The 27,664-nt window shown below is 48.3% G+C and overlaps 1 protein-coding gene across 1 annotated transcript; it reads right to left on the bottom strand.

Annotated features, from left to right (window-relative positions):
* Positions 1–428: 428 nt before the first annotated feature.
* On the bottom strand, positions 429–27,625 carry LOC138752849 (uncharacterized). Its single transcript, XM_069915472.1, has 9 exons — positions 27,566–27,625; positions 25,285–25,331; positions 24,242–24,370; positions 24,075–24,166; positions 23,909–23,946; positions 22,304–23,048; positions 12,340–12,447; positions 9,985–10,157; positions 429–761 (listed from the first exon to the last, which is right to left on the bottom strand). The coding sequence occupies exons 1-9, from the start codon at positions 27,623–27,625 to the stop codon at positions 675–677; spliced, it is 1,479 nt and encodes a 492-aa protein (XP_069771573.1). The 3' UTR covers positions 429–674.
* Between the last annotated feature and the right edge of the window lie 39 nt (positions 27,626–27,664).

The following is a 27,664-nucleotide window of genomic DNA, read 5'->3' as shown; positions in this document are numbered from 1 at the left end:
AGAGCTTTTCCCCAGGGTGGAAATGTCAAATAGGAAAGAGGACAGCTTTAAGGTATGGTGAGGGGATGGGCCAGGCAGGTTTTTCTATAGACAGTGCTGGATGCCTGAAATATGGAGGGTGGGGGGTGGGCAGGCAGTGGATGGAATAGGAGATGTTGAAAGCAGATATAATAGTGATGTTTAAGACAAGTACAGGATATGGATGGATATTGATCGTGTTCAGGAGGATGGAATTTGTTTAATTCAGCATCATGGTCTGCACGGACATCAAGAGCTGAAGGGCCCTTTTCCTGTGTTGAAATGTCCCATGTCTAGAGTTTTGGTCATAAAACTAATACTAAACAACTGATATCTCAGACAAAAAATAATTAATAAAGCCCAGTTAGCCCTCTGCAATGGTGAACCTACACACAGAACACAAAACAATATTCCACTTATAGTTTTTTTATTGATCCATGTAGGTTAGTTTACAAAATTAATCCATATGAAAGTCCGGAGCAGACCATACAAATTCTAAAAAAAATTATGTTCTGAAGTTACAAATTTGTGCAAGTCTTGTTAACTTAAAAATGTTAACATTTTATCATTTTTGACACATTTGGCATAATTTCCTGTGGTACAGTTGATAATACCATCTCCAATACAAGATCCAGCGGCAAAAAGAGCTGGTTGGGTTAGTCGGAAATTTGAACAGGAACCTCCCAACAGAAGATATTCCTATTCTTATCGTCTAACAGCTTCCACTCGACCACCAATTCAATCTGCATGGATGGAGAAAAGAATCGTCAGTAAAGGTTAGCATAGCAGTTAGTGTAATGCTGTTGCAGCTCCAGTGACCCGGGTTCAAATCCGGCGCTGTTTGTAAGGGATTTGTACGTTCGCCCTGTGTGTGCACGGGTTTCCTCTGGGTGCTTAATGACCTGGCCTCCACAACCACCTGTGGCAACAAATTCCACAGATTTACCACACTCTGGCGGAAAAAATTCCTCTGTATCTCTTCTAATCGGACGCTGTTCAATTCTGAAGTTGTGCCCTCTTGTCCTAGACTCTCCCACCATGGGAAGCAACCATCTAATCTATCCATGCCTTTCAACATTCGAAATGTTTCCATGAGATCCCCCTCATTTTCCTAAATTCCTATGAGCACAGGCCAAGAGCTGTCGTTCGCTCTTTCATAGGATAACACTCTTAATTCCCAAAATCATCCTTGTGAACCTCCCACCCTTCAAAATGTTGGAGGTTCATTGGGTGGCACAGGCTTGTGGGCCAGAAGGGCTACTGTGCTGTAAGTTAAAGAAAAATTAAAGCATGCCACAAAATAACTATTTTCATCAGTCAGGACTTTTCATTCTCAATATGCAAAAGCAAGAATCACCTCTCAGCTAAACGCACACCCAAATATATTTCATTAAATTTTGAAAGCTTTCAACAACTATTCTCCTTAACCCAGTGGTTTGCAACTCTTCTCTTTTCCACTCACATCCCACTTTAAGTAATCCTTATGCTATCGGGAGCTCTGTGATCAGTGAGGGATGGCTTAAGGTGGGATGTGAGTGGGAAGGGAAGGTTGAGAATTCCTGCTCTCGACCCAATTGTTACTGAAATGTTTTGCTTGAGAAAAATTGTCATTGGCCCATCTCCTTTGGAATTCTGAAACCGTGCACATAATGAGTCAATGAGGGATAATTAAAACAGTGGTTTTTTAAACTTTTTTCTTCCCACCCACATCCCACCTTAAGACATCCCTTACTAAACACAGAGGGAATACTTAAAGTGGTATTTAAGTGGAAAGAAAAAGGTTGAGAACCACTCCTTAACCTGATCACCAAAATTACAAGATTAAATACTTTTAACCAGCAAAATCATGTCTGCTGTGGATTTCAAATCCACAACTCCCACATTGACAGGTTACAGTTCCCTTCTTTCAAATTCTTGCATTTTATTTACAACACAATAGAAACCAATTCTAGCCATTAAGAGCCATGCCACCTAATTACACTTAATTAACTTATTACTCCCCCCGCACCCCCCCCCCCCAACCCATGCAGACACGGGACATACAAACTCCTTACAGACAACAGCAGTTTCAAACTTGGGTTGCTGGCATTGTAATTTTTCTTCTTTGGCTTGGCTTCGCAGGATGAAGATTTATGGAGGGGTGATGTCCACGTCAGCTGCAGGCTCGTTGGTGACTGACAAGTCCGATGCGGGACAGGCAGGCACGGTTTGCAGCGGTTGCAAGGGAAAATTGGTTGGTTGGGGTTGGGTGTTGGATTTTTCCTCCTTTGTCTTTTTTTCAGTGAGGTGGGCTCTGCGGTCTTCTTCAAGGAGGTTGCTTGTAATAGCATCACACCAACTGCTAGTTTGGCAAAGCTGAATGACATTGCAACTAAAGACCAAGCCTTGGTGTAAACATGTCAAATTCAGAAGGAACACCAAAACAGAGATAGAATAGAAGGAAGAGAAATACGAAAATCTGCAGAAGCTGTAATTGTAGTAAAAACATAAAAAATGCTTGAAGGAACTCAGTAGGTCTCACAGTGTCCAGAGGTGATTAAAAAAAAATATACTGCATATAACCAATATTTTGGGCCGGAGCCCTTCTTCAAGATATGAGCAAAAAAGCAGGCAGGTGGTTGAAATAAAAAGGCTGGGGTGGAGTAGCGCAGGACAACAGGTGTAAGGCGGTAAGTGGATGTCTTCTTCTTTGGCTTGGCTTCGCGGACGAAGATTTATGGAGGGGGTAAAAAAAGTCCACGTCAGCTGCAGGCTCGTTTGTGGCTGACCAGTCCGATGCGGGACAGGCAGACACGATTTGCAGCGGTTGCAAGGGAAAATTGGTTGGTTGGGGTTGGGTGTTGGGTTTTTCCTCCTTTTGCCTTTTGTCAGTGAGGTGGGCTCTGCGGTCTTCTTCAAAGGAGGCTGCTGCCCGCCAAACTGTGGAGGCGCCAAGATGCACGGTTTGAGGCGTTATCAGCCCACTGGCGGTGGTCAATGTGGCAGGCACCAAGAGATTTTCTTTAGGCAGTCCTTGTACCTTTTCTTTGGTGCACCTCTGTCACGGTGGCCAGTGGAGAGCTCGCCATATAATACGATCTTGGGAAGGCGATGGTCCTCCATTCTGGAGACGTGACCCATCCAGCGCAGCTGGATCTTCAGCAGCGTGGACTCGATGCTGTCGACCTCTCTGCCATCTCGAGTACCTCAACGTTAGGGGTGTGAGCGCTCCAATGGATGTTGAGGATGGAGCGGAGACAACGCTGGTGGAAGCGTTCTAGGAGCCGTAGGTGGTGCCGGTAGAGGACCCATGATTCGGAGCCGAACAGGAGTGTGGGTATGACAACGGCTCTGTATACGCTTATCTTTGTGAGGTTTTTCAGTTGGTTGTTTTTCAGACTCTTTTGTGTAGTCTTCCAAAGGCGCTATTTGCCTTGGCGAGTCTGTTGTCTATCTCATTGTCGATCCTTGCATCTGATGAAATGGTGCAGCCGAGATAGGTAAACTGGTTGACCGTTTTGAGTTTTGTGTGCCCGATGGAGATGTGGGGGGGCTGGTAGTCATGGTGGGGAGCTGGCTGATGGAGGACCTCAGTTTTCTTCAGGCTGACTTCCAGGCCAAACATTTTGGCAGTTTCCGCAAAGCAGGACGTCAAGCGCTGAAGAGCTGGCTCTGAATGGGCAACCTAAAGCGGCATCATCTGCAAAGAGTAGTTCACGGACAAGTTTCTCTTGTGTCTTGGTGTGAGCTTGCAGGCGCCTCAGATTGAAGAGACTGCCATCCGTGCGGTACCGGATGTAAACAGCGTCTTCATTGTTGGGGTCTTTCATGGCTTGGTTCAGCATCATGCTGAAGAAGATTGAAAAGAGGGTTGGTGCGAGAACACAGCCTTGCTTCACGCCATTGTTAATGGAGAAGGGTTCAGAGAGCTCATTGCTGTATCTGACCCGACCTTGTTGGTTTTCGTGCAGTTGGATAATCATGTTGAGGAACTTTGGGGGACATCCGATGCGCTCTAGTATTTGCCAAAGCCCTTTCCTGCTCACGGTGTCGAAGGCTTTGGTGAGGTCAACAAAGGTGATGTAGAGTCCTTTGTTTTGTTCTCTGCACTTTTCTTGGAGCTGTCTGAGGGCAAAGACCATGTCAGTAGTTCCTCTGTTTGCGCGAAAGCCGCACTGTGATTCTGGGAGAATATTCTCAGCGACACTAGGTATTATTCTATTTAGTAGAATCCTAGCGAAGATTTTGCCTGCAATGGAGAGCAACGTGATTCCCCTGTAGTTTGAGCAGTCTGATTTCTCGCCTTTGTTTTTGTACAGGGTGATGATGGTGGCATCACGAAGATCCTGAGGCAGTTTACCTTGGTCCCAACAAAGCTTGAAAAACAGTGGATGTGATTATTGTAGTAAGCCACTCAAATCATTTACTTTAGAATTATTGAACACCACCGCAGAGAAACAGGCCTTTTGGCCCATATCTTGTCTGTGCCTAGTCCCAATAATTTGCACCTGGATCCTAGTCATTGATATACCTCTGAATTTTTTTTCTTAACTATTGAAGGTAAGGTCGCATTCACCTCTTTCGGGTGGCAACTCGTTCCACATTCTGTGCTTTCTATATCCTTCCACAATCCATTCTCCTTGGATGATGTTTATCTTAATTTTATTTTCCACAATATTTATGGTGCCGAAGACCTGTTAAAAGAGAATCCCACCTTCCAACATGGCCCCTGCAAATCACAAGGATGATTTTGGGAATTAAGAGTGTTATCCTATGAAAGAGCGAACGACAGTTCTTGGCCTGTGCTCATAGGAATTTAGGAAAATGAAGGGGGATCTCATGGAAACATTTCGAATGTTGAAAGGCATGGATAGATTAGATGGTTGCTTCCCATGGTGGGAGAGTCTAGGACAAGAGGGCACAACTTCAGGATTGAACAGCGTCCGATTAGAAGAGATACAGAGGAATTTCTTCAGCCAGATTGTGGTAAATCTGTGGAATTTGTTGCCACAGGTGGTTGTGGAGGCCAGGTCATTAAGGCAGAGATTGATGGGTTCTTGATTAACCAGAGCAACACCAACATCGAAGTACTCGAGATGGCAGAGGCCAACAGCATCGAATTCACGCTGCTGAAGATCAAACTGCGCTGGGTGGGTCACATCTCCAGAATGGAGGACCATCGCCTTCCCAAGATCGAGTTCTATGGCGAGCTCTCCACTGGCCACCGAGATAGAGGTGCACCAAAGAAGAGGGACAAGGACTGCTTAAGAAATCTCTTGGTGCCTGCCCCATTGACCACCGCCAGTGGTCTGATCTCGCTTCCAACCGTGCATCTTGGCGCCTCACAGTTCAGCGGGCAGCAACCTCCTTTGAAGAAGGCCGTAGAGCCCACCTCACTGACAAAAGACAAAGGAGGAAAAACCCAACACCCAACCCCAACCCACCAATTTTCCCTTGCAATCGCTGCAACCGTGTCTGCCTGTCCCGCATCAGAGTTGTCAGCCACCAACGAGCCTGCAGCTGACGTGGACATTCCCCTCCATAAATCTTCGTCCGTGAAGCCAAGCCAAAGAAGAGGAGAGCATCAAAGGCCGGGCAATGGGGCTGAGTGGGACGATGGATCAGCTTGTGATTAAGTGGTGGGCCAAACTAGATGGGCTCAGTGGCCTATTTCTGCTCCAATGTCTTAAGTCCAAATCAAAGCTTTTTTTAAAAAAAGAAAATGAACGTTTCTGCTTCCACCATCCTTTCTGGAATTCAATTCCAAATCCCGCCACTCTCTCAGGAAGAAACTTTTCTCATCTTCATGTTAATCTTCAAACAATTAATTTAAATGAACACCCACTTGTTTTTTTTACCCCTCTCCCTGGGGGTTCCATTTATACTATCTACACATCTTAATTACAAACAGCTCAACTGCATCTCCCTTCAGCCATTCTCTTCCAAAGATCTCACCCATGCTATCTTCGATTATTCTCTGCCAATTAAATTATTCTTTAGTTCAGAATGATTATCTGTTAACTTTCCTGCTGATGACAAGATAGCGGCACTGACTGCTGCCATCATCTTGTCAGTGGGGAGCAGAGATGCAGTGCTCCCATAGGGTCCAGCTGCCCGTTCCACTGCTGTCAGCTCCACATGGGCTCTGAACGGTCCATTGAAGGAGCCGACAGTGGTCTTTAGTTGAAATCCTATGACCGTGGGGTCTGCGCCCAAGATGGCGGTACCTATTAATCGGCAGCAGACACGAGGGGCTGCAGTCTCCAGGGAAGCGGAGGACTGGAGCAGGGCGCCAGACGACGGGAAGATCACGCCCCATCTGAGAAGAAGTAGTGAAGGAGACAACCCGCGGGGACAGTGGGGAATCTAATGGAAGAATATTCTTAGGGATAATATGTATAAATATCTGGAAAGGCTGGATTGATCAGGGACACCCAACATGGTTTGTGAGGGAAAGTTGTGTTTGATGAATCTTGTTGAATTTTTTTGAAGAGATGACTAGAAAGGTTGATGTGGTCTATTTGGATTTTAGTAAGGCTTTCGATAAGATTCCGCATGAAAGGTGAGTGAGGAAGGTTCAGTCTCTTGGGATTAATATAGAGATAGTCAGATGGGTTCAATGGTGGCTGGAAGACAGGCACCAGAGAGTCAATGGATGGAGGCCGGTGACGTGCAGTGTGCCTCAGGGATCGGTAATGGGTACTTTGTTGTTTGTCATTTATATTAATGATTTGGATGATGGGGTGGTAAACTGAATGAGTAAATATGGCAGATGATACAAAAATAGGGGGAGTTGTGGATAGTGAGGAGGGTTTTCATGGACTACGGAAGGATTTGGACTGTTTGGAAAAGTGGGCTGAAAGGTGGCAGATAGAGTTTATGTGAGTGTGAGGTGCTTCATTTTGGGAAGAATAATCAAAATAGGACATATGCAGTGAAGGGGAGAGTGTTGAGGAATGCAGAGGAACAGAGGATCTTGGAATAATGGTTCAACGATCCTTGAAGGTGGATTCCCATGTAGATAGGGTGGTGAAGAAGGCTTTTGGTATGCTTGCCTTTATAAATCATAGGAGCTGGGAGGTGATATTGAGACAGTTTAAGGCATTGGTGAGGCCAAGTTTGGAATATTGTGTGTAGTTCTGGTCTCCAAATTATAAGAAGGATATAAATAAGGAGAGAAGGTGCAAAGAAGGTTTACAGAAATGTTGCCTGGATTGCAGTATCTTGAATACGGAGAAAGAATGAGTAGACTGGGACTTTATTCATTGGAGCGTAGAAAGTAGAGAGGGGATTTCACAGAGGTGTTTAAAATTATGAAGGGAGTAGATGGAGTAGATGTGAATAGGCTTTCTCCTGAGAGTACTCTCCCTCCCTCCCTCCCCCCCTCCCTCCCTCCCTCCCCCCTCCCTCCTCCCTTCCCCCCTCCCTCTCCCCTCCCTCTCCCCTCCCTCTCCTCTCCCTCTCTCTCCCTCTCCTCTCCCTCTCCTCTCCCCTCCCTCCCTCTCTCCCCCCTCTCTCCCCCCTCTCTCTCCCTTCATACAGGCATACAACCTGTATGCCTTGCAACAGGGAAAAAGAAATTTAATGCAATAGGACAGTGTTTTATTACTATGGCAATAAATTGAATATTGAATCTTAGACTTTCAGGGGATTGTACCTTATCTGTCTCACCCTTCTTGACTAAGAGCAAGACACTTTTTAACCATCATCCAGTATCTGGTACATCTGGCTATCAGGGCCCCAGCAATCTCCGCCCTTAGCCTTCTACTACGCAGACTGAAATACATCTCATCAGGCTATGAATATTTATGCTTCTTTAAGCTTGCTAAATTATCCAACACTGTTTTTTGTAAAAATGCTAAAATGCCAGTTTTTTCACTTGCCCTACTACCATTTTTCCTTTCAACATTCTCATTCAAGCCCTTTTCGCAAATGCGAAAGGGTATTCAGACTGACAAGAGTCCTGCTCAGCTCCTAGTATAGCCACACAAATGGGCTCTCACAGGGCATAATAATTCAGATGTTGACACCAACAACATGAAAGCTAAGAGAGCAGTCACAGAACTAATTCTCAGCAGGACAGCACAAGGCTGTTCGGATTCTGGAAATAGTAGATGAATACCATCTACACTTGTAGAAGAGTTGATAGAGTGTAAATGGCAACCCCCTATATTTGGCACCCAAAATCTGGTCTTTTCCATATATTGTGTGTTATAGTGTTGGACTCTGGCTTTAATTTATTTACTCTTAATTTAGTCTATGTGTGAACTGAGTCCAGCGCGTTCGTTGAATGAAGTGATAGGAGAAGGTATTCGGTTCAACAGTCAGTTTATTACACCACACAGCACAGCACAGCACAAGAATAAAACTTAACAGAGCTCTGGGTCAGTCTGTTAGTTCATAGGTCACCTGCCAGTGAGCTACTCCCCGAGACTGACCCCTATTGTCCAGTTGGCACAGTTTATATAGGTCAATCTTATCACACAGAACAAAAGTTGTTTTCCCTGCTAGATCTTTTTGCATAAGGGTTATCACAAGTCATCTCCTGTTTTGCAGATTTCTGGGGTGTAGCCTTCCCATGTTAATCCTCCAGGCCAGACTATCCTGTTGTTTAGATCTGAAATTAATTCATCCCCAGATATTTCTAATCACCATACGGTCCCTGTCTGGCCAATTTCTGCTGTTCTCTTTAACACCTCCTCGTGCCTTAATCTTCCTCCTAGACTGGTTTTCCATTCCCTTTGATTCTTGCGGGCCATTCTTTGTTCTGATCTGGCCTGTGTCTCCTGTGCTACTTCCCACCTCCTTCAGTTGAGCATTCCTCCTAATCGTTTTATGCATATCCTCTCCCTGTATCTTGGGAGCAGCCAATTTTGTTCAGCCAACTTTGCTCCATGCTGTGACAGCCACTTAGCCACATTCCTCTTTCCCTGACTCATGCAGTACAAATAAACTTATTGATTAATCATTTATTTCATAATGTTTTAACCCCTAGATTCCAACAATTATAGTCACGCACACAACCCCACCCCCCCCAAATCCTTGGCATTGGCTGCTCACCTAAGGGAGATCCCGATGCCCGATCGCCATCTCTCACCCAGGCCTCAGTCGACCGTCCTCCACGTCTCCCATCCAGGCCCCAACCCACCGTCCACCTCATCTCCCACAGTCCTGACCGTGTGACCGTGGACTCTTGGTTAGGCCCCAGCCGCCTGCCCATCCGAGCTCTCAACGGGGCCCGGCTGCCCGCCCATCCGAGCTCCTGATGTTCCGAATGCCGTTCCTCGCCAAGGCCCCGGCTGCCAGCCCATCTGAGCTCCTGATGTCCCGAATGCAGATTTCCTTTCCCTCCCAGCCCCGGCTGCCCGCCCATCCAAGCTCCTGATGTCCCAAATGCAGATTTTTTTTCCCTCCCAGCCCCGGCTGCCCGCCCATTCAAGCTCCCAATGGGGCCCAACTGCCGTTCCTTGCCAAGGCCCCGGCTGCCTGCCCATCTGAGCTCTCGGGGCTTCAAACGATGCAGGTACTTGTGCAGTCAAAAGTAGCATGTATGTGTATAATAGTCGACCCCCTAAACTGTACCCAAAAATTAGTCCACAAAATTTGACTATTACACGCATATTACATACGGTAATAAATTTCAAGCATTCCACCAATTTGATTTTAGACATACAGCAGGGTAACAGGCCATTTCGCCTCTCGAGTCTGTGCCACCCAATTACTTGAAATCACCGAGACCTGAAATGACTGTCGTGTTGCTGTGGAATCATACAGAATATGGCAATGGTCAAGTTGGAAAGGTCCTCAACCACCATGCTTGTTTTAAATAGCTACAAACAGGCCCACACTGGGTGGAGTTATTTCATCCACGTTATGTTGCCTGACTTTAATAAAAAGACACTTAAATGTAAAAGGTGTATTAACATAGAACCTGTTTCAGAATCTTGAATAAGATGAACATGATTGTGTAAGAACTTAGATACTTACTGAGGGGTATTCATTTTTTATTTGTAAGGAATTTAAGTAGTTGTACTTCTGATTCTTCCGAATAGGGCACTGAATCCCAGATTTACAACCATCATCAATAGGGAGAGGGAAAGGAAGATGTATGCCAGATAGGATCCCATAAACGTTTGCTTTGCTTGTTTCGCTAGCAGTAACTGAAAGGAAAGTTGTCAACAGTTAGGTTAGAAATACATTTAGAATTGAATTACAAATACCACATGCAGAATAAGTGCTCTGTCCGTCACCCTCCATCACTCAGGGAATGTGTGGACTTGGGGGGGGGGGGTGGGTGGGGGGAGTAAGAATTCTGCACTTCTATCACATGACCACATTAACAATGAGCATCACTTTAAATAGGGCTGAAGGAATTATCGAGGACCCTTTTTACCCAGCACACAGCATCATCAAGGAGGTGGAAACAACGCATCAATATCAGGACTACCAGCTTCTGGTACACAGAAGCCTAACCCTACACAGGCTGTGTGGTTAATGAACAGTTACAGTCAATCATCCTAAAATATTAATATGTTTATTTTAAATTATATATTTAGATATCTCTGTGTGTGTGTGTGTGTGTGTGTGTGTGTGTGTGTGGTGTGTGTGTGTGTGTGTGTGTGTGTGTGTGTCTCTGTGCACACTCACTATGGTCCCAAGAAACACCATTTCATTCATGTTTTTTTAATATATATATAGATATATATAATATATAGTCGCTATGCTCCAAGACATTATTTCGCCTGCAGTCTAAACTGAACTGTTTGTTTTTAAATTGTTGGATGTTTCAAATTTTCAATTCAAGATCAGATACTCAAGAGATTCCACAACATGGTTTGCATCAGATCTTTCAATTCAATGATTCACAATATTGAAAGAACCGATTCACTGGAATAATGAAGTTTGTCTTCCCACCCCTGCCAATATGAACCATCTTGAATTTATTTCTCCTGCTATAATTGTGCAATTTATAAATAGTGTACAAATCTTTCACTTAAGCATTGGAAAATTAGCCAGCTTACCGTAAATATTCATGCATAATGTGTTCTGTGTATAATGTGACACCTCCCCCCCCCCCACTGCCACCCACCCGAGTTGTGCTGGCATCTCTCTGCTCGCCCGACCTCCTGAGTCGCGCTCACATCTAGTGTCTCTTGGCTCGCGAGGCCTCCCGAGTCAAGCTCGCGTCTCTCCACCCGCCCGGTTTCCTGAGTCGCGCTCGCGTCTCTCCGCTCGCCCGCCCGGCCTCCCAAGTCGCGCTCGCATCTCTCTGTCCACCCTGCCTCCTGATTCGTGCTTGTGTCTCTCCACTTGCCCGCCCGACCTCCTGAGTCGCGCTGCTGACTACCGTTTGCCCGGCCGGACGCCCGAGTCGCGCTGCCCACTACCGCTCGCCCGGCCTGATGCTCGAGTCGCGCTACCCACTACCACTCACACCGCCTGAGGCTCGAGTCGCGCTGCCACTACCGCTCGCCCGGCCTGACACCCAAGTCGCACTGCCCACTACTGCTCGTACGGCTGGACGCCCAAGTTGCGCTGCCCACTACCGCTCGCCCGCTCACAGAAAAAAATTAAATTTTACTCTCGTGTATAATGCGACCCCCCCCCTATTTTTGAGGGGAAAAAGGGGAATTTTTTTTGCATTATACACGAACATTTATGGTAAGTCATCTCACTGATCTAGGTACTTCATGTTAATTAAATACAGAAAACCTAGTTTCTATTCTCACCTGTCCTCCCATCCATGTCCAATGTTCACCTTTTTCCTGTTGGTTTGCGCTCTTTTCCTGCCCTTCCTTCCCTCCTCCCCTAGCCTTTTCATTCAGCACCTTGATGAAGAGCTCAGGCCCAAAACGCCATTTAAATAACATTTACCTCCCATTGGCCGCTGCGTGACCTGCTGAATTCCTCAAGTATTGTTGTAGACCCTCCTGTTTCACAGATCGATTCAAACTAATAGCGCAGTGACATTTCCTCTCTTAGAATCACTTTCCATTTTCAGGAGGAGCCACAAATTACATGCAAGAATTTCAACCAGGGGTATTCTCAAAGTCTAAACCTCTCTGGTAAGGTCCAAATTTCTCTTTGCACAAATACTTAAAGCATTTATTCTTCCCTAACATTAATCCTTAATCCATTTGCAGTTAGTACTTGATATCTCACAACCTTTCAGACTGGTAGCCAATTTGTTGCCTGTAATGCAGGCTTTATTCAGCTGCCAAAGTTTAAAAAAAAACTGTTCACCCACATTGTGGCGGGGTGTGGGGGGTCTTTTAAAATGGAAACCAAATGCCACAGAAAAAACAATGATCCAATGCACAAAAACATTAAAACCACACTTACGGCTGACAAAGGTAACATTCACATCGTATCTTTTCCCTTTGTGAAGTTCACATGGTAGAGAGGAGCAGGCGGTGATATCCACTGCAATAACCTTCCCCGTTTGAGAACCTGAAACAATAAGAGTTCATGTCACTTATCCAGAATCGAGCACAGATAAATTGACAGGGGCTTGACGCAGTACAAAGAGAATCACGTATCAAACAGCAGGGAAACTACCTGCCAAATCTTCCTTCCCACTTTAGCTGTTACAAAGGGTATTGATCCAAAACATTGCACATTTTTTCATGAATGCTCCCTCACCTGATGAACCCTCCGGCTTCTCATTGGTTGCTCATCTGCAGCTCCTGTGCTTCTCTAATGACTGTATTAGACACCATACAAGACCCCCCTCCCTTTCAACAGGGAATATTGAGAATTTTTAAGAATTAAACATTTTTTAGTGTACATATTTTAACGTATTTATGGGTAATCAGGTACATGTTTTAGCATACTACGGATAGACCAGGACTCATGAGACCTAGTCTTGGTGACCGCCATGTTTTACTTGGCGTTGCTTCATTGAGACCGAACGCTAGGATGAACAAGTATGTATACTTTTATAGTTGCAGCGGCAGCGGAGATTGGGGTTTAGGAGCGGCAGTGCTTGGGGGGGGGGGATAGGGTTAGGAGCAGTGGCACTCGGGGAGGGTAGGGTTAGGAGTGGCAGCAGCAAGTGGTGCCCCAGGCCCTGGGGGGAGTGGGGATCCCGCTATCCCTGATACAGGGCCCTGGCGGCAATACCTGGTAGGAAGCCGGGGCCTCCTCCTTCCTTGATACCAGGGCCAGCCAGGAAGCAATACCATGCTCTCCAAATTGTCAACTTCGCATTGAAGACCCGGGTAGTTTTTCAGGGATTTTCTTTGGGGAAAAAGGGGTGGGTCTTATATGCAACAGGCTACGTCCATAATGACATTTCCATTCCCGAACACAGGTTTTCCAGCTCAAAGAAAGGACAGGGAGAGAGTACAGAAGCCGGAAGATCAGCACCTCTAGGCTCTTGAAAAACTCTTTTGCACTCTGCAGTACAGTTGCATAGGACCATAAGAGTGGCAGAGAATATCACTGGAGTCTCCCTCTCCCCCACTGATGGGGGACCTCTACCTGGATCGTTGTCTGAAGAGGGCGTGCAAAATCATGGAGGACCCCTTCTGCCCACATACAGCATCTTTCAGCATCTCCCATCAAGGAAGAGATACAGGAGTAGCAGAGCCAGCGCCACCAGTCTGAGGTACAGCTTCTTCCCACGGGCAGTGAGGACGCTGAACGATTAAAGGGACTGCTCACACTAACCATCTGAAACTCTCGTATTCACAAAACAACATTGATTTATTTATTTGTATAGATGAAATACTTGTCCTGCATATATATTAATTTTCTGCATGCAAGTTATGTCTGGTTGTGTGTCCCTGTGTTTTGCACCGAGGACCGGGTTGTATTGGACAATACAAATGACAATAAACTTGATTTGATTATGGAACTATTCCAATACCACAAAAATGTTTGTCTCTTATAACTCCATATATTTTTTTCTTGCACTATGGAAAACCATGGATATTTATTATCTTTTTAAAAACAATTTAATGTGTCCTTACTCCAATTATTAGTCACAAAGTCCCTGTTTGGCTGCAGCAAGAATGTTTCGTGCACAAGGATCTCATGATTACTTCCCTCGTGACTTGAATTGCACCAGCAGCTTTGAGAAACACACGGTAGTCACATGAAGTGCTGAGGACGGGTTTCCAGGTTACTCCTCCTGAAAACTTAGTTTCGAAATAAAACTAATTGCCAAATTTGAGGAGAAATAGCCAATGACCACAGAGGTCGCTCGCAGATTAGGCCCAAGTGCAATATTGCTGCCGAGTTAAAAAAAGATTGGCAAGTTTGATCTGATCGTTTCTGGGTGGGTGGGTGGGTGGGGGTGGAAGAAAAGGCTTTAAGCAATGATAAAGTAATTTAAAATGTAGTGTTTATTTAATCATTTTGCAGCTGCTCTCCTTCACCAACAGCCATCATTCTCCAATCAGATGGGGCAGCATTCAGATCCACACACAGGCAGAGGGTCCACAATACAGCCGCACATAACACTAAACTTCCCCACCCCTGCTGTGTCCTGTCATTTCAGCAACAAAACAGGGAACATCCAACTCACATGCGACCTCAAGGGCAGAAACCTCCGCACGCAGTTGCAAATGCAACGACTGTGCAGCAAGGTCAGGTCTGTCTTTCATGACACTGGTCTGCGGTATGGGTAGGGTGAGGTCTGTCCCTGGACATCAATGGTCTGCGGTATGGGTAGGGTGAGGTCTGACCTGGACATCAATGGTCTGCGGTATGGTAGGGTGAGGTCTGACCCTGACATCACTGGTCTGCGGTATGGGTAGGGTGAGGTCTGACCCTGGACATCACTGGTCTGCGGTATGGGTAGGGTGAGGTCTGACCCTGGACATCACTGGTCTGCGGTATGGGTAGGGTGAGGTCTGACCCTGGACATCACTGGTCTGCGGTATGGGTAGGGTGAGGTCTGACCCTGGACATCACTGGTCTGCGGTATGGGTAGGGTGAGGTCTGTCCCTGGACATCAATGGTCTGCGGTATGGGTAGGGTGAGGTCTGACCCTGGACATCACTGGTCTGCGGTATGGGTAGGGTGAGGTCTGACCCTGGACATCACTGGTCTGCGGTATGGGTAGGGTGAGGTCTGACCCTGGACATCACTGGTCTGCGGTATGGGGTAGGGTGAGGTCTGACCCTGGACATCACTGGTCTGCGGTATGGGTAGGGTCAGGTCTGTCCCTGGACATCAATGGTCTGCGGTATGGGTAGGTCAGGGCTGGGTCTGAACATCACTGGTCTGTGGTATGGGTAGGGTCAGGTCTGACCCTGGACATCACTGGTCTGCTGTATGGGTAGGGTCAGGTCTGTCCCTGGACATCATGGTCTGCGGTATGGGTAGGGTCAGGTCTGTCCCTGGACATCAATGGTCTGCGTATGGGTAGGGTGAGGTCTGACCCTGGACATCACTGGTCTGCGGTATGGGTAGGGTCAGGTCTGGCCCTGGACATCACTGGTCTGCTGTATGGGTAGGGTCAGGTCTGTCCCTGGACATCAATGGTCTGCGGTATGGGTAGGGTCAGGTCTGTCCCTGGACATCACTGGTCTGCGGTATGGGTAGGGTGAGGTCTGACCCTGGACATCACTGGTCTGCGGTATGGGTAGGGTGAGGTCTGACCCTGGACATCACTGGTCTGCGGTATGGGTAGGGTGAGGTCTGACCCTGGACAACATCACTGGTCTGCGGTATGGGTAGGGTGAGGTCTGACCCTGGACATCACTGGTCTGCTGTATGGGTAGGTCAGGGCTGGGTCTGAACATCACTGGTCTGTGGTATGAGTAGGGTCAGGTCTGACCCTGGACATCAATGGTCTGCGGTATGGGTAGGTCAGGGCTGGGTCTGTCAGGGCTGGGTCTGAACATCACTGGTCTGTGGTATGGGTAGGGTCAGGTCTGACCCTGGACATCACTGGTCTGCGGTATGGGTAGGGTGAGGTCTGACCCTGGACATCACTGGTCTGCGGTATGGGTAGGTCAGGGCAGGGTCTGAACATCACTGGTCTGCTGTATGGGTAGGGTCAGGTCTGTCCTGGACATCAATGGTCTGCGGTATGGGTAGGGTGAGGTCTGACCCTGGACATCACTGGTCTGCGGTATGGGTAGGGTGAGGTCTGACCCTGGACATCACTGGTCTGCGGTATGGGTAGGGTGAGGTCTGACCCTGGACATCACTGGTCTGCTGTATGGGTAGGTCAGGGCTGGGTCTGAACATCACTGGTCTGTGGTATGGGTAGGGTCAGGTCTGACCCTGGACATCACTGGTCTGCGGTATGGGTAGGGTGAGGTCTGACCCTGGACATCACTGGTCTGCTGTATGGGTAGGGTCAGGGCTGGGTCTGAACATCACTGGTCTGTGGTATGGGTAGGGTCAGGTCTGACCCTGGACATCACTGGTCTGCGGTATGGGTAGGGTGAGGTCTGACCCTGGACATCACTGGTCTGCGGTATGGGTAGGGTGAGGTCTGACCCTGGACATCACTGGTCTGCGGTATGGGTAGGGTGAGGTCTGACCCTGGACATCACTGGTCTGCGGTATGGGTAGGGTGAGGTCTGACCCTGGACATCACTGGTCTGCGGTATGGGTAGGGTGAGGTCTGACCCTGGACATCACTGGTCTGCGGTATGGGTAGGGTGAGGGCTGACCCTGGACATCACTGGTCTGCGGTATGGGTAGGGTGAGGTCTGACCCTGGACATCACTGGTCTGCGGTATGGGTAGGGTGAGGTCTGACCCTGGACATCACTGGTCTGCGGTATGGGTAGGGTGAGGTCTGACCCTGGACATCACTGGTCTGCTGTATGGGTAGGTCAGGGCTGGGTCTGAACATCACTGGTCTGTGGTATGGGTAGGGTCAGGTCTGACCCTGGACATCAATGGTCTGCGGTATGGGTAGGTCAGGGCTGGGTCTGAACATCACTGGTCTGTGGTATGGGTAGGGTCAGGTCTGACCCTGGACATCACTGGTCTGCGGTATGGGTAGGGTGAGGTCTGACCCTGGACATCACTGGTCTGCGGTATGGGTAGGGTGAGGTCTGACCCTGGACATCACTGGTCTGCGGTATGGGTAGGGTGAGGTCTGACCCTGGACATCACTGGTCTGCTGTATGGGTAGGTCAGGGCTGGGTCTGAACATCACTGGTCTGTGGTATGGGTAGGGTCAGGTCTGATCCTGGACATCAATGGTCTGCGGTATGGGTAGGTCAGGGCTGGGTCTGAACATCACTGGTCTGTGGTATGGGTAGGGTCAGGTCTGACCCTGGACATCAATGGTCTGCGGTATGGGTAGGTCAGGTCTGACCCTGGACATCAATGGTCTGTGGTATCAGTGGGGACAGGTCTGACCCTGGACATCACTGGACTGTGGTATCAGTAGGACAGGTCTGACCCTGGACATCACTGGTCTGCTGTATGGGTAGGGTCAGGGCTGGGTCTGAACATCACTGGTCTGTGGTATGGGTAGGGTCAGGTCTGACCCTGGACATCAATGGTCTGCGGTATGGGTAGGTCAGGTCTGACCCTGGACATCAATGGTCTGTGGTATCAGTGGGGACAGGTCTGACCCTGGACATCACTGGACTGTGGTATCAGTAGGACAGGTCTGACCCTGGACATCACTGGTCTGCTGTATGGGTAGGGTCAGGTCTGGGTCTGAACATCACTGGTCTGTGGTATGGGTAGGGTCAGGTCTGACCCTGGACATCAATGGTCTGCGGTATGGGTAGGGTCAGGTCTGTCCCTGGACATCAATGGTCTGCGGTATGGGTAGGGTCATGTCTGTCCCTGGACATCAATGGTCTGCGGTATGGGTAGGTCAGGTCTGACCCTGGACATCAATGGTCTGTGGTATCAGTGGGGACAGGTCTGACCCTGGACATCACTGGACTGTGGTATCAGTAGGACAGGTCTGACCCTGGACATCATTGGTCTGCTGTATGGGTAGGGTCAGGTCTGACCCTGGACATCAATGGTCTGCGGTATGGGTAGGGTCAGGTCTGACCCTGGACATCAATGGTCTGCGGTATGGGTAGGGTGAGGTCTGACCCTGGACATCACTGGTCTGTGGTATGGGTAGGGTCAGGTCTGTCCCTGGACATCAATGGTCTGCGGTATGGGTAGGGTCAGGTCTGACCCTGGACATCAATGGTCTGCGGTATGGGTAGGGTCAGGTCTGTCCCTGGATATCAATGGTCTGCGGTATGGGGTAGGGTCAGGTCTGACCCTGGACATCAATGGTCTGTGGTATGGGTAAGGTCAGGTCTGTCCCTGGACATCAATGGTCTGCGGTATGGGTAGGTCAGGTCTGACCCTGGACATCACCAGTCTGTGGTATCAGTGGGGACAGGTCTGACCCTGGTCATCACTGGACTGTGGTATCAGTAGGACAGGTCTGACCCTGGACATCACTGGACTCTTGTATCAGTGGGGACAGTTCTGACCTGGACATCACTGGACTCTTGTATCAGTGGGGACAGATCTGACCCTGGACATCACTGAACTCTTGTATCAGTGGGGACAGGTCTGACCCTGGACATCACTGGTCTGTGGTATCAGTGGGGACAGGTCTGACCCTGGACATCACTGGTCTGTGGTATCAGTGGCGACAGGTCTGACCCTGGACATCACTGGTCTGTGTTATCAGTGGCGACAGGTCTGACCCTGGACATCACTGAACTCTTGTATCAGTGGGGACAGGTCTGACCCTGGACATCACTGGTCTGTGGTATCAGTGGGGACAGGTCTGACCCTGGACATCACTGGTCTGTGGTATCAGTGGCGACAGGTCTGACCCTGGACATCACTGGTCTGTGGTATCAGTGGGGACAGGTCTGACCCTGGACATCACTGGTCTGTGTTATCAGTGGGGACAGGTCTGTCCCTACTCATCGTGGGTGTGGGTGTAGCAAAGAGTTGACATAATCTGCAATTCCTAGGAAGTCTCGAGTACTTCCTACTTTTGCCTCAGCTAGCCAATTCTTCAGAAGCCCCAAAAACCATGTTCTTTCTCAAATCAAATCCACCTTGTCAGAAACACATAAATATGGATAGACATTCATCTAATGTACTTAAAACATACCACCATCTGTGTATGAAATGTAAAAATAGATGGGAACAAAATTTAAATACTCGGAAAAAAAGCAGTTGGTTTCACTTCTGTGTCTTTCCTGTCAGTAGTTTGATTTTCCAAAATAAATTACAACACTATACTGCTAGCCCAAACCTGAACCAACCCTAACTCAAAAGTGCAAGGTACAATGCCATGCCAAAACTCTTCATTTTAAATGATAATTGTAATATTTTCACCATAACCGTTGCACGATGGGGGTGGGGGGGGGGGGGTGGTGGTGGTGACAGGTCTGTCCTGTCCTGTGCACCACTGGTCAAACAAGCAAACATGATCCAAGCAAGATCATGGCCAGTTTGCACAGCTGTCCTACAGAGTACTGTAAATATGGATGAGGCCTTTCATCCACTACCCTATACAGGATCTCTCACTATCTCCGCAACATGGCTTGCGGGTACCCTGACTGCAAAATTAAACTTCAAATTGGCACCCCTAAAACTACCACTTTGAAAGTAAATGACCACAGACATGCGTATACTATCACCAGCCGTCCAAACTCTCAAATATACCAAAACGTCATCTGCAACAGGGCACGGGATTGCTTTTACCACAAGGACCAGAGTGATTTAAGGGATCACCAGCTTTTAAATGGCAGCTGGAACAATTAAAATTCAGGCTTATCAGCGATATTTACTTTTCAAAAAAAACTTCAATGCTCCCCTCTCTCAATGCATCAGTCTAGTTTAGAGTAGACATTCAAAACCAAAACATCAACATCCTTTAAAAATTAAACAAAGTGACTTAAGGTAAATCAAAAGCATTCGCAAAAGAGAAGCCAACAAAAAACTGTACGTCATGTAGAGAGAGTAGAATGCAGTTAACATTGCAGATGAGAACTGAGAGCTCCGATCAAAACTGTTCTGAGACAAACATGAAAGACAAGTAACTGAAATAGTTCAATTCAGCATTGAATCCTATCTCAATAGATGAGGCAAGATTAAAGAAAACCATTTCAACTTTGTGAGAACAATACACGAGGCCAAAAACAGAAGTCAGACTGGGAATGGGCCATTGTCCGTTGGCTCCTGGCCTCGTGATGAATGTTTTGAGTTTCTCCTGGGTGCACCAGTTCCTCTTTCACCTCAAAGATGAGCAACAGTGGTTCTCAACCTTCCCTTCCACTCACATACCACTTTATGTAATCCCTATGCCGTCGGTGCTCTGTGATTAGTAAGGGATTGCTTAAGGTGTAGTGGGAAGGTTGAGAATCACTGCACAAGACCCAATTGAAATATTTTGCTTGAGAAAAGTTGTCATTAGCCCATTTCCTATGGAGTTCTGAAACCGTGCACATAACGAGTCAATGAGGTACGATTAAAACAGTGGTTTTCAAACTTTTTCTTTCCACTCACATACCACGTGAAGCAATCCCTTACTAATCACAGAGCACTTATGGCATAAGGATTACTTCACGTGGTATGTGAGTGGAAAAATGTGGAGAACCACTGAGCTAGTAGATTCATTGACAACCTTTGGGGTGGCTAGCCCTAAAAGTTGACAGGCTTTTGGAAAGAGTAGGTTACGTGGAAATGGGAGTTGTGGGGTTGCTCAATGAGCTGTGTGATCTTCCATGTCATAAGGAAACATGAGAATGAAAGGAATAAGGAACTGATAGCTGAGGTCCATCCATGGACATTTTTTATTAAATTTAGAGGCACAGCACATTAACAGGCCCTTCCAGTACACAAGTACATGCTGCCCAAATGTACCAATATCCTACAAACCCTGCTTGCTTTTGGAGGGTGGGAGGAAACTGGAGCACCTGGAGGAAACCCACGGAAAGAATGTATAAATTCCTTACAGACTGCGTCGGGTTCAAAGCCGGGTCACTGGCTATACTAACCACGCCACCCAATTGAATTGAACAAAGGTGTTGCACAAAGAGATCACCTCATCTGCATTCCGTTTCTTCAATGGACAGGAGACCACATCTCCAGTGCTAAGTGATATGCCTTAAACAGGAAGCAGTGCAAGTGAATCAGAACTCCACCTCTGCTCTGGGACACTGGGAAAAGCCAAGGTAAAAGGATACATGTTGTATCTCCTGCAGTTGCCGTGGAAGGTGTTCTGAGGAGGGGTGTGTGAATATCGGGGGAAGACGGGTGACTGCAAGATGTAGGGGTGAAATCAAGCTAATTAAGTCCATCCTACCATTCCATCATGGCTGATTTACTCCCCCAATTCTCCTGCCTTCTCCCCACAACTCTGGATTTCTGGATTCCCATCCTAATCAAGCGCCCTTCTCCATCCATTTTGAATAGAGCCAAGGACTTGACTTCCAAGTTGGCGGCAATGAATTCAAACCCGGGAGGGAGCAGTCTGTTTGGGAAACTTGGGGGGGGGGGTGGGAACAGCTTTTAATTTTAGTTTGTTAAATGTGGTTGATAAGGCGGGAAGTGCAAGATGCCCTTGATTCTGGGGGGGGGGGGGGAAAGGAGAGGACATATTGGCAGAAAATGAAACAGAGGTGTCTGACCATGAAGGCACCTGGCACTGGTGGGGGGGGGGGGGAGGGCAATGCTGGAGACCGACTTTCTCCAGCATTTGGGGTTTTACTTCAACTTGGCAGTGTGCTAATCACAGAAGGTGCCTGCTCCAGACGTCCATGTTATGTCTAACACCAGAACAGAAACAACACACTTCTTTCAAATAGAAGCAACAGAATAGATTCTATTCAATGGCATCAATGAATTGTTCTGGATGATCAGTTACAGGCATTACTCATCTTGGAACATGAATGACAGCAAAATATTTCCTGCTCCATCGAGAGGAAATAGTTTGGAGGAAACTTTTAACAAACCCAAAAAGTTGCTGGAGTTGGTTTGCAGGCAAACATGACCCCCAGAAAGTGGCCTTGACTGTCTAATCCCTGACAACATGGAAAGGGGGGGGGGGGGGGGAACGACACGAGGGGGGGGGAAGACGGGGAGAGGGAACGGGGTGGGGACCGACGGAGTGGGGACGGGGTGCGGGTGGGGGGGAACGGGGTGGGGGGTCGGGGGGGAAGGGACGGGGTGGGGGGGGAAGGGACGGGGTGGGGGGGGACGGGTGGGGGGTACGGGGTGGGGGGTCGGGGGGGACGGGACGGGGTGGGGGGGGACGGGTGGGGGGTACGGGGTGGGGGGTACGGGGTGGGGGGTCGGGGGGGACGGGACGGGGTGGGGGGGGAAAACAGGTTGGAGCCGCCACTCACCGCAGTCCTTGAACTTCACCGACTGGCCGGCACACAGGCCGAGCAGAACCAGCAGGCCGAGCAGCGCCGCGCAACCCACGGCCATGTCGCCGAGCCCAACAATCGCCGACAGTTCCGATGACTCGGCTCCGGGGCGGGGCCGACGCTGCCAACTCCGCCCAGCGCGAGGGGAAGGGGCGGGGCCGACGCTGCCAACTCCGCCCAGCGCGAGGGGAAGGGGCGGGGCCGACGCTCCCAACTCCGCCCAGCGCGAGGGGAAGGGGCGGGGCCGACGCTCCCAACTCCGCCCAGCGCGAGGGGAAGGGGCGGGGCCGACGCTCCCAACTCCGCCCAGCGCGAGGGGAAGGGGCGGGGCCGACGCTCCCAACTCCGCCCAGCGCGAGGGGAAGGGGCGGGGCCGACGCTCCCAACTCCGCCTAGCGCGAGGGGGAGGGGCGGGGCCGACGCTCCCAACTCCGCCCAGCGCGAGGGGAAGGGGCGGGGCCGACGCTCCCAACTCCGCCCAGCGCGAGGGGGAGGGGCGGGGCCGACGCTCCCAACTCCGCCCAGCGCGAGGGGGAGGGGCGGGGCCAGCAACTCTCCTCCTCTCCCTCCGCCTCCTCCTCCCGTCCGTCTTTTCCTTCCCCTCTTCTCCCTCCCTTCGTCTACCCTTCCCTTTATCTCTATTTTCCTTCCCCTCGATCCTCTCTACCTTGGTCGCCTCACCTTCTCCCTTTAGTCTCCCTCCTTTTCCTCCTCTCTCCTCCTTTCCCCCCCCCACATCCTCCCTTCCTCCCCTTTCCCCTTCCCCCACCTCCCTTCCTCCCCACCTCCCCTCTTCCCTCCCCACCTCCCCTCCCCTTCCTTCCTCACCCTCCTCCTCCTTCCTCCCTTTCCACCCTTCCTCCCCCACTCCCTCCCCTCCTCCTTCCTCCCTCCCCCTCCTCCTTCCCCCACCTCCTGCTTCCTTCCCACCTCTTCCTTCCTCCAACTTCTCCTTCCTCCCCCTCCTTTCTTCCTCCCCCTCCTTCCTTCCTTCCTCCCCCTCCTTCCTTCCTTCCTCCCCCTCCTTCCTTCCTTCCTTCCCCCACCTCCTCCTTCCTTCCCCTCTTGCTCCCTTTCACTATTTTCAGAGAAAATGCAATTAAATCTACAACTATATTGTTTATGTTGGGAGAGATGGCCAAGATGCCTTCAAGTAAGTTTACCCCAACTGCAGTAACAACAAGGCTTCCTGCTATTTGTCATAACAAAAACTATTGGAAGGTTTCTCAAGCATCTCCTAGAGGCTTGCTCCCCATGTTGCAGCATGGATTTTATCTAAAGCAACAGTGGACAGGATTTTTGTCCCCATGACAACTCCAGGGAGTGGTAACAATACATTTTTATAGCTTTTTACAACCCCATTGAAGTCTGACTACATCAGCAACCTGTAGAAATTAATTTCTCCCAAGCTCAAGATCATGAGTAAAACCACACGGCTGGAGAAACCAAGGTCAGTGTTCTTTACATAGCAAAGATACATAACCAACGTTTCATCAAGGAATGATCAAAATGTAGGCAGGCACTGAATAAAATGATGGAGCAGGGAGAGAGGAGCACAGTGCCACTGGCAGGAAGTAATACAGGAGGGCACACCAGCAAGCAAGGGGAGGGGGATGGCTCTGAATGGAGAAGGAAGAGGGTGGAGAGCAGGAAAGGAGACAGAGGGATGGGGAAGAGAGGGAGGATGGAGAGTAGGCTAGCAGCAATCGGAGGTCGATATTAATTAGGTGTTACTCCTCGAATTTACCTTTGAACCTGGTTTGATGGTTCACGAGGCCACTGATGCGGACAGAGTGAAGATGCTCAGTGAAGTGATCTTCCAGTTTGCATCCAGTCTCTCTGACGTAGAGAAGGCCACAATGGGAGCACCAGGTGCAGGAGATGATTACCGTGGATACATAAGTGTTACTTCACTTGGAAGGACTGTTTGGAGCCCCGAAAAGTGGTGAGAGGTGGGAGTGCAAGGGTGGTTCATCCTGCATCCACAGGGGAAGGTGCAAAGTAGAAGATTCATGGAAGAGGGAGTTGTGGAGGGACCGGTCCCTGTGGAAGGCAGAGAGGGAAAGATGTGTCTGGTGGTGAGATCCTATTGCAAGTGCTGGAAATGACAGAAGCTAATATGTTGCATGCAGAGGCTGGGTGGGTGAAGGTGAGAACAAGGTGGAAATCCTGTTTTTGTTGTATTTGGAGACCGAGGGGGCCAAGACAGATGAGTGGAAAACGGAGGAGATGCAGGTAAGGGCTGAATTGATGGTGGAGGGGAAGCCACGTTTGTGGAAGAAGGACATTTCGGATGATATGACCTGCAAGATGTATGTATGACCTGTATGCTACCATGAGGCAAGTCCACCACCAGCCAATGTCATTGTGACAAGAAAGATCAAGCCAGAAAGCACAGGTTAATCAGGGAATGTTGGCATGGCTTTGTGAAGGGCAAGTCTCATCTTACAGACCATATTACATTTCACAGGATACCATCTCCCTGTAAAAGATCCACAACGCTCCACCCCCTGCATTCTCATGTGCCTGAATAAATGCTTCTTAAACTTCCCCACTGGATCTGCTACCTTGCACATCTTTTAAACTTCCCTTTTCAATTTAGCAGAGACAGAAAGCGGAAGGGCCTGTTACTCTACGTTATGTCCTAGAAATGCTGCACCACCATCAGCAAGGTTCTTGCTGAAGTGAACATATCTAGAGGGGCAATGGAAGGAAAACCATTTAATAGCTGTTACCTCCTCCTCCAAACCATTTGGGCTGGGAGGCTGAACTGCAAACGATCATAAAATTGTTCTCCAAAACATATAGGAGAATGAATGGGCTTCAAAGCCACATCACAAGGTCCTCTTCCAACTGATCCCCACCATACCAGAACTTCTGACAAAGTTTCATGGCAAGATCCTAGAATAATGGGCCTTCCCGTCCCCGAGGAGCCACCTCTGAAAGGAAGACATCACCAGTGAAGTTCACAATCACTTTCAGTGCAGGTTATGTTTTTGGTCCACTGAGGACCAAGGACAAAAAACACTCAAGCAAGCAGCAAGGATTCCTATACATTTCCTTGATTTGGACCACTGACCGTAGCTATTGAGAGAGTGCAGGTCATGAGCTCAATTCCCTGGATGGCGGGACTGTCATATGTTTAAAGATTGGAGCGACGCTGGTATACACTGGAACTTAGAAGGATAAGAGGGGATCTGATTGAAACATTTAAGATTATTAAGGGATTAGACATGCGAGAGAGTCTCCAGGTGGCGCTCATGGAGTGAACACGTTTTGGTTTTTGCTCCATAAAATATACTATTTTTAACCTGTATCCACCTTTGAACTAACTTCACAGAAGTCAGAAAGATCTTTATTATTTCTCTAATTATACTTGAGTCTGAAAATTTTGAAGAAATGACTGAAGACATGCGAGAGGCAGGAAACATGTTCCTGATATTGGGGGAGTCCAGAACCAGAGGGCACAGTTTAAAAATAGGGGGTAGGCCATTTAGAATGGAGTTGAGAAAAAACTTTTTCATCCAGAGTGTGGAATGCTCTGCCTCAGAAGGAAGTGCTTTCAAGAAAAGAGCTACTAAATAGAGCTCTTAAAGATCGTGGGGTCAAGGAGAAGGCAGGAATGGGGTACTGATTGTGGACGATCAGCCATGATCACAGTGAATGGCGGTGCTGGCTCGAAGGGCCAAATGGCCTACTCCTCCAGCTATTGCCTATAACTCATTATTACTGTCCTCCAAATCAATTTGAAAAAAAAATCACTGAATCAATACCAGTATTCACTCCCAAAAATCCACAAAGATTCTAGTTAACTCAATTTGCTCCTGAAGGCAGATCTCATTGTTTGTGTTTCCAACCCCTTCTTAAAGGGACACAATGTTCCAAGCCCTGTCTTGTGAAGGGTTTACCAGATGGACAAAGGAAAAAAAAATTCAAGGATATACCGAAATGCTTTCTTCAGGGAAAAATAAAATATTGAACCATCCTGCTCCCAGGGAGTCCTAATCAATGTCCACTCAGCAACTGGAATGAAGCCCAGAACATACAACTGAATGAGCTAACCACATACCCACACTAAAAGGCATTTCCTGTCCATTTGGGAAAGAATGAGGCTCCATCACGTCAGAGTGAAACACTGCAGATGCTATGAATGCAGTAAACAAATGCTAGAGGTACTCAGCCAGTCTCGCAGCGTCCATAAGAGGTCAAGGAAAAGCAGGAAGGCATCTGAATTAAAAGGCTGGAAGGGGGAGGAGTCCAGACCAACAGACAAAAGGTGTGAATTTGATATGACAAGACGAAAGATGAGGATTGATTTTGGCTCTGTTAAAGGAAACAGAGGGAAAAGGGAAGAGATTGAGAGAGACACACACACACACAGAGCTAGAGGAAAGGAGACGGGGGATTGTCTTGGGTAAACTTGTACCTCTCACTTTGTTCGTTTTAGATTGGTCACAGTGTTCGAGCTACCGAAAGAAAATAGACACACAGCGAGAGCAGTTCAGTTTATACAAGTCTTTATTACTAAATCTAAAGCTGAATTCACACTACAACATGCAAGCCCTTCCCAATTATACTTATCAATGCCTGGACTGGTCCCAACTGCCAAAGCGAGGTGACGACTGCACACTTGTAGTAGGTTGTCTGGGCGCCAGTAGCAGCTTCTCCACCTCCCCGGACCGGGACATTGGTTTGAAATCTTGAAGTTCTTCTTCTTGCTGAGAGATGTTGCCACCTCTTGGAGAGTCTCAAACTTCAGCAGTGGGACCATGGCTTATATTACCCAAAAGTTGTTTACTTCAGATCTTATCTCTTTGAACAAATGATTTAATTATCTTCAAGGTCTCCTGACAGTCTGCGACCAACAAAAGACCACTGCATCTCTGGGCCTCATGGTGGAAGTTAAGTAATGTCTACTGATTCATATGCATCCCTGGGCCCCATAGTAGAATTTAGATGATGTCTTCTGATGCAACTGCATCCCTTCTTGCATCTTCTTCTTCTTTGGCTTGGCTTTGCGGACGAAGATTTATGGAGGGGTAATGTCCACGTCAGCTGCAGGCTCGTTTGTGGCTGACAAGTCCGATGCGGGACAGGCAGACACGGTTGCAGCGGTTACAAGGAAGCGGGTCTAAATCCTCCATTACAGAGATAAAGGTGGAGGGAGGGGTGTTTTAACAGATTATATATTTATCCCCTATGGATGCTCAAGATCAGACAAGTGCCTCCAGCATTTACTGCGGTATTTTTAACTTCAATCACATCAGAACCCAGAGAACCAAAGTGGAAACAAGTCATCTTCCATCCCAAGCAATCGCACAGAGAATATTAAAAGGA

Source organism: Narcine bancroftii, chromosome 2 (genome assembly GCF_036971445.1).
Source record: "Narcine bancroftii isolate sNarBan1 chromosome 2, sNarBan1.hap1, whole genome shotgun sequence".
NCBI lineage: Eukaryota > Metazoa > Chordata > Chondrichthyes > Torpediniformes > Narcinidae > Narcine > Narcine bancroftii.
The sequence above is the reverse complement of the archived record's forward strand: the minus strand, read 5'-3'. Positions and strand labels throughout refer to the sequence as shown.

Excerpts from the sequence above, each read along its gene's own strand:
- LOC138752849 (XM_069915472.1), bottom strand. The coding sequence starts at position 27,625 with ATGACTTGTTTCCACTTTGGTTCTCTGGGTTCTGATGTGATTGAAGTT. Across the intron at positions 24,371-25,284 it reads AGTGATTGTGAACTTCACTG|GGACCGGTCCCTCCACAACT; the intron begins GTGATGTCTTCC and ends TGCCTTCCACAG. Across the intron at positions 23,049-23,908 it reads GCTTGCTGGTGTGCCCTCCT|GAGGAGAGAGGAGGAAAAGG; the intron begins GTATTACTTCCT and ends GGGGGGGGAAAG.